Source organism: Mytilus edulis, chromosome 7 (genome assembly GCF_963676685.1).
Source record: "Mytilus edulis chromosome 7, xbMytEdul2.2, whole genome shotgun sequence".
Taxonomy (NCBI): domain Eukaryota; kingdom Metazoa; phylum Mollusca; class Bivalvia; order Mytilida; family Mytilidae; genus Mytilus; species Mytilus edulis.
This window is the reverse complement of record NC_092350.1, coordinates 56,382,208-56,389,704: the sequence shown is the minus strand read 5'-3', so window position 1 is coordinate 56,389,704 and position 7,497 is coordinate 56,382,208. Positions and strand designations below refer to the sequence as shown.

The following is a 7,497-nucleotide window of genomic DNA, read 5'->3' as shown; positions in this document are numbered from 1 at the left end:
ATATCAGCCATCATGATAATTCCGTAACTATATGCCATGCATCCGATTTCACCACTATTATGTACTATATGCGTACGCCTCATGAAGCTAGTTTGTCTAGCGAAATATTGCTTTTATATTTTTATTTTATATACAATAGAACTTTTTAACGAATCAATTAGCATGTTTAAGTTATATTCTTAGACATTTATATAATTTTAATTAAGTAATTGTATCAGTATATATTCACAATCTGATATGATTGATAGTTACGTTTTGCTACTTTTAGACATTATATATATACATTTGATGTTATAATATCTAATATGGTAAGCACGATATCTTATTTGATTGAATGTGTGTTTTATTGAACAAAGAAACAAAGCAAAACGAAAACTCTCTGTTCTTTCGAAGAAAATATTGTTACATCGTTAAATAAATATAACTACTATACCTTTATTATTCGGAATGATTATCACTCAATTATTATCTTTTTTTTCAAAAGTCAGACTTTCTCACACTGATGCTGATTATGTTTAGGATTTTCAGTTTTGCCGTTGCACATATTTAAAAACTGCCGCAATTTAAGTTTATCAATATTATCTATATTTAGAAAAATAGTGCATGTAGGGAAAAATCACGCTCTTTCCTGTTAGCACGTTACTATTATCCCATGGTATGTATTTGTAAGGTAGAATTTCAAAATTAAACTTGTTTGACCTGATGTGAAATTAATACTAATGACAACCTTAAATCGTCATTTCTGTACATCTCATTTTATTATTTATAACCAATTGGCAGGTTTATTTATATTTCTTGTGTCCTACTTTCGTTTTAACTTGGGCTCGTATATATAAACATCTTAGCTTTTCCTCAAACTCAGATTTCACTTAGTATACTACTTAGGTTATGTAAAATGCATCAATTGTATGCATAAAATGACTGAGGAATAATTAAATCGGAGCCTCTCAGGATCACTAATTACCTTATGATAAATTGTAGCTTTGTTTTGACTATTTACAATAACAAAAAAATATACATACTTTTATCATGTTTATCATAACTTTTATGTTGTTGATTGTTTAAAACAATTAAGACATATTTTTCCAACTAAAATGTCAAAAATTTTGCAAATTAACCAATGATAGAAAAGGTTATGTTGGTGGACAGATATGGAAAGACTAAACATTGCGAGCCGAAACTTCCACCTACTATTACAACAATAGAGATGAAAGGTCTCTGAGTGAAAGGTACTTGGATAAAAATTGATTGATTTGTTAATGTTTCCCGTTCAGTTACAAGTATCTAAGTTTAGGACGAAGAAACATCACCAATAAATATAATCAATGTAATTGAGATTGTTCGGGATGTAGACAGGGTAAATTTGAACTGCCTAGGTAAAATATATTGGATATGAACAGACATTTTGCTTTGCAACAGATAGGCCATCTACGGACCAATAAAAGAGATGTTACAAGTGCTGCCGGTCAAAGATCAACGTTACCGTTCTTTTTTTCTATTTACAGTCACCCTTAGGGATAAGAGAAAAACACAAATATGTAACAATATAAAAAGTAAAGAAAATGACACGAAGTAAATTCCTAAGAGATCGATCCAAAAGAAGTGGAATATTATGCATGAAGTGATAAAGGCAATGTAAAACTATTTTCAAATATTATGGAAGAGATCTTAAAACATTTCTGATTTTGTTTCTGTAAGTGAAACAAATTCAGAGGAAATTGACTCTATATTATTAGGATAAAACTACTATTAAGGTTGTCAGCCAAAAATTGCCTATTTATAAAAGAAATATGAAAATATTTTTTTTAATGGAAGAGATCTTAAAACATTTCTTATTTTGTCATTGTCCGTGAAACAAATTCAGGAGGAATTTGTCCTATATCCTTAGGATCAAACTATTTAATATAAAATACAACTGATTTCCTTCCACATCAGAGATAAGATAATTTTGCATGACTTAAAATCCCCTATGTATTTTTCCTACTATTTTTAACTATACATATTCCTAATTATCGTCAAAACTAACATTGCTGTGTTGTGGTGAGATTAGTTTTACATTGATTTACTGTCTGATCTTGATTATATTAACAGTCCAACATATTGAATCTCTATTCGTATTTCTACACAAATAACATGTTTTAACATAACTAACTATATTAAAAGAATTTAAGGTAAACAAAGAAATTACTTTAATTTCATTTACAATTAATTTTTGTTATAACATTAATTGATAAATTGAAATCATGTAATGCCTGTGAATCATTATACAATATTGCATCCGAAATAACTCTTTAAAAATTAAGAATGGAAATGGGGAAATTTTCAAAGAGACCGAAATCTGACCAAAGAGCAGAAAACAGTCAAAGGCCCCAAATAGGTCTTCAACACAGATCGAAAATACATCACCCAGAAGCTGGCTCTAAACCAAAATGTGTGCTAGGCTCCGTGTTGAAGGCCGTACATTGACCTATAATGGTTTACTTTTATAAATTGTTATTTGGATGGAGAGTTGTCTCATTGGCACTCACACCACATCTTCCTATATCTAACTAGTTCAATAAAACAGGACGTCACACTAATAATTAAATTCCAAAACATATAAATGAACTATAATTTGAAGAACAATCATACACGACTAATAAGATGATTCCAAATGCAAAATTTGTTTCAAACGTTTTGCAATATCCATTATGACAGTGGTTTAAATGACGTCTTGCTAAAATAAATATCATTGGAGGTCTTAAAATAAATCGCCTGCTATTGATTGTTTGTTTATCGTATAGAGATATCAATCCAAACTAAATATTGATAGTATGAATAATATTGGAATTATCTAAATTCGTTTTTAGGACAATGGCAAGTAATTGGGCAATCTGTGGTATTTGTGATTTTCGACATGTCACCAAACCATCGGTGGTATGGTGCTCCGAATGCGATGAAGGGCTATGTGATGACTGTAAAGAACACCACAGTATTTCCAAATCATCACGTGATCATGACATCGTTCCTATTGATGATTATCAAAATTTACCATCTGAAGTTCTCCAAGTTTCCCAGTCTTGCAGAAAACATAATCAAAGGTTCCAAATATTCTGTAAAAAGCATGACTGTCCATGTTGTAAAAAATGTGTTATCGAAGTACACAATGAATGTAAAGATTTTGTTGATATTGATGACATAATCAAAAACGTCAAATCATCCAATGCCTTCCAGGAAATAGAGCACACGCTTTCCGATATAGCTGATTATATGCAACGTGTTAAGCAAAATCGTGAAGAAAATTTGATTTCCTTAAAAGAGCAAAAAGAACAAATTGAGACAAAAATACTAAAGGCTAGGGAGGCAATTAACAATCATCTTGACTGTCTTCAGCATAAGTTAATTGAAGAACTGAATTTAACCATTGATAAGCAGATTAAAGATATTCACCAATTTTTGAAATTAGTTGAGAAGAATAAAAAAGATATTGAAGAATTCCAATCCAATCATTATAAAATAAAGCAGAACGCTTCTGAACTACAGACGTTTCTTACTTTGAAACAAATGGAACGTGACATTGCTACAAAAGAAGAATTTATACAGTCAATAAGCAAAAGCGGTAGTCTGAGTCATACTCGTTTCTTTTGTAAATTAGACACATATTTGGAGAATTTGACGAATGATGTAAAAAGATTTGGAGAAGTTGCTCAAGAGACGAAACCAAAGGATATTCCCTTTGTAAGACAGAAGGATAAACAAGCCCAGCTGATCATTGCTGTACCAGCCAAGTCTCTAGATGACTTAACACTAACGTTGGTTCAGCCGATCAATACGTATAGTAAAGAAGTTAGAGGTTGTACAATGCTTCCAGATGGTAGAATGTTGTTTACTTCTCACAGTCTAGGTTATGTTACAGTGGTCAATCAAGATGGATCGAAAGACTTTGAAATTAAATCAGCTTATGCTTTTGATGTTATATATTTAGGCCATGATATAATAGCTGTAACCTATGGTAATTCCTCACGTTGTATTTCTTTAATAGATATAAAATTGAAGACTGTCAAGAAAACAATTAATGTTGGCTCCAGAAATGATGGCATAGCACTTAAAGATAAAGCTTTGATATATTGTGGAAGAGAGAAAGGATTAAAGAAAATCAGTTTGAGTGACGATTCCGTTTGTACAATAATCAATTCAGGATTATCCATTATGTCTTATGTTACTACATGCAACGACAAAATTATCTATACTGAAAATAATATGAACACAGTTACATGCACGAGTCTGCAAGGACAAATACACTGGATTTTCATGGATGAAAGCATACTCACGTATCCACTTGGTGTATCTGTAGATAATGTTGGAAATGTGTATGTGGTAGGGCGTGATTCTTGCAATGTGGTTGTTATCTCCCTTGACGGCCAACGACATAGGCAAATACTGTCTGCAAGAGACGGTCTTGAGTATCCCAGCGTTTTACACTATAATCTCTTGACTAACAAATTGTTAGTAGCAAACGTGAAAGAAAAAGCATTTTTGTTTGATGTGACATCATAAACTAAACTTGATAACAGATTCATATGGTTGCGTTGGAAACTTTTTTCCCCTTTTTTTAAGAATAAATACCATAATGAAAATTTCTCTGTATTCTGTTAATGTATTCATAATCTAGTATTCGAAGCCATTCTCGTAGATAATAAAGTGCTAATACATTCAAAAGATATGTTAGCCATATGATAAACAAAAAATCGGTCATTCAATACGTACATTATGATTTTCTGTGTAACATTGAATGAGTGACAGTCTTCATACACTCTGGATGTATTTCAGGTTTTGATTTAGATTTAATAACACACAGTCGACATTGAATTCTTTAAGGTTTGATGCCTCATTTTATTAATCATTGCAAAACTACTTGGCCAGGTTTTTTTTTATTTTATAGGAAATCGTCATCATATTCCATTTAGTTAACATAACTTAACAATTCGTCGTGAACCTGACAATAATGGATTTTCCAATTTTTCAAAAAAAAAAAGTGAAATAAAGAAAATACTGATTTCTGTGTAAATTTTAAGTCAAATTGCAAAAATCAAAAGTTCAACATACGAAACAATGACAACTGTTTAATTCTTGACTTTATACAGGATTTTTTCTAAGTAGAAAATGATGGATTAAACCAGGTATTATAGCTAGCAAAACCTCTAAATGTTGGTAAATTGAATATGAAGTTTAAAATTGTATCGTTAATATTTGTATAAGGCATAAAAGGTTATTTGGGAATCAAATTCACGTAGAACATGTAGAAGCTGATGAGTTAATTTCATATAGTTAGATTTTTTTTCAAATATTAGACACACAACTTAGTTAAATAACGAATATCTAGAGATAGTACACTTCACTAAAACAATGTTGTTCTAGAAATGTATCCATATGGTTTTATAGAGATAGACAATGGATGTGTTAACGGTGAAATATCTCTATCCTGCACTGTAGGATTTGTTCAGAAATACTCATGGATTGAGTTCAAAACATTCAAACAATTTATAGCACTAATAAATAAAGGCAACAGTAATTATAATCATTATTACCAGTGCTTATGTAGCGTTTATCTAAATAAACATGTACTCTAAGCGCTTTACAATGCATAAAAACAATGATACAAATATATATATATATAAACAAAATTTAAAAAAAATTAAATAGAGACCGTAAAAAATACAACTCAATATAAGAAAATTAAAAATTATTCATCAAAAATTATTTTAAAATATAGATACATTTTTTAAAATTTTAAAAGAAAATCAACAGAAGAGCTTCAATTTCAAGTAAAATAAAAAAGCAATAAAAAAGTAAGTATGAGAAATGACTGAAAATAAAAAGAGTACAGAAAATAAAAATGCAATAAAAAGTAAGCCGATTGAACACTTTCAAAAAGATCGTTCAACTGAAGATGGTTCTCTAATCGACATTCTACAACCTTTTCGAGGACCTTCGATATAAATGGAAGATTAAGAACTGGACGATAGTTCTTCAAAACTTTTTTGTCTAGTCCCGGTTTCTTCAGTAAGGGTCGTACAACTGCTGCTTAAATGTTTTTGGAATATACGTTACTTGTAATGACTTGTTCACTATGTTCGTTATGATTGGTGCTAACAATGGCTAAGCTGTTCAAACACGGGTTTAATAACGAAGTTGGTAACGGGTTGAGTTCACATGATTTCGACGGGCCTTTGAAATGATCTTCCGAACTTCTTCCACGGATGCAGATTCTAAGACAGTAAGTGCCTGACCGTCGAACATCACATCTGCGCAGAAGGCGTCATTTTCATTTAGAGACGAATCGTCTTCACTTGATAGATGTCTCATGATGGTTTCAATCTTATATAGGAAAAGGTCGCCGAACCTATTCGATATATCTTTTTATCATATTCTTCGAGAAAATAACATATATTTTTTACGGTATGATAAATGCATTAAATTAACGTGAATTCCATATTTTTCCGAAATGGTGTTTAGCGGGTTGATATGAAAAAAATTATCGCATGCTTCGATTCTTATCACATGCCTTTCCGTAACGTTATCACATAGCATTCCGGCAATACTCGGCAAATTCCGGAAAATACACCTCAATAGTTCTTTTTCAGTGAAAAACATTACAAAGTAAGGTACAAAACAATTATTGGGATACTGGAAAGTATATGGTGTAAAATGAAAAGAGATCAGATAATGACCAGACAGTAAACCGACGCTGAAGGGAGTTATCTGTTAAAAAACTGTCGGCATATTCGAGATGATCAGGTACTGTCAGAAAGTAATCATATCACGGTCCGCTCTACCACATTGCAAACGGCTTTGTCTCTGAATCTGACGTGGGTATCATTGACGAATTTCGTATTAATAACGGGACTTTTCTAGAACGGTTTCGGTAAAGACGATTCGCATTTCTGGCGTACTAAATTATAATCCTGGTACCTTTGATTATTATGTAAACCACTGGGTCGATGCCACTGCTGGTGAACGTTTCGTCCCCGAGGGTATCACCAGCCCAGTAGTCAACACTTCGGTGTTGACATGAATATCATTAATGTGGTCATTTTTTATAAATTTCCTGTTAACAAAACCTTGGCATAGATTACCTTAGCCGTATATGGCACAATCTTTTTGGAATTTTGGATCCTCAATGCTCCTCAACTTTGTACTTGTTTGACTGTATAAATATTTCGATATGAGCGTCACTGATGAGTCTTATGAAGACGAAACGCGCGTCTGGCGTACTAAATTATAATCCTGGTACCTTTGATAACTATTTAAACCACTTAGTCGATGCCACTGCTGGTGGATGTTTCGTCCCCGGGGGTAACACCAGCCCAGTAGTCAACACTTCGGTGTTGACATGAATATCATTAATGTGGTCATTTTTATAAGTTTCCTGTTAACAAAACCTTGATTTTTTCGAAAAACTAAGATTTTCTTAACCCAATCATAGATTACCTTAGCCGTATTTGGCACAACTTTTGT

The 7,497-nt window shown here is 31.8% G+C and overlaps 1 protein-coding gene across 2 annotated transcripts; it reads left to right on the top strand.

Moving 5' to 3' along the window:
- The first annotated feature begins 601 nt into the window (after window positions 1–601).
- LOC139481831 (uncharacterized) lies at window positions 602–4,619 on the top strand. 2 transcript variants are annotated; one of them, XM_071265346.1, is made up of 3 exons: window positions 602–655; window positions 1,506–1,630; window positions 2,850–4,619. In XM_071265346.1, exon 3 carries the CDS (start codon window positions 2,854–2,856, stop codon window positions 4,534–4,536), a length of 1,683 nt encoding a protein of 560 aa, XP_071121447.1. In that variant the 5' UTR covers window positions 602–655; window positions 1,506–1,630; window positions 2,850–2,853; the 3' UTR covers window positions 4,537–4,619. The 2 variants fall into 2 exon arrangements, with proteins under 2 accessions (XP_071121447.1, XP_071121446.1); XM_071265345.1 differs by lacking the exon at window positions 1,506–1,630 and having other exon boundaries at window positions 610–655.
- Window positions 4,620–7,497: the final 2,878 nt, after the last annotated feature.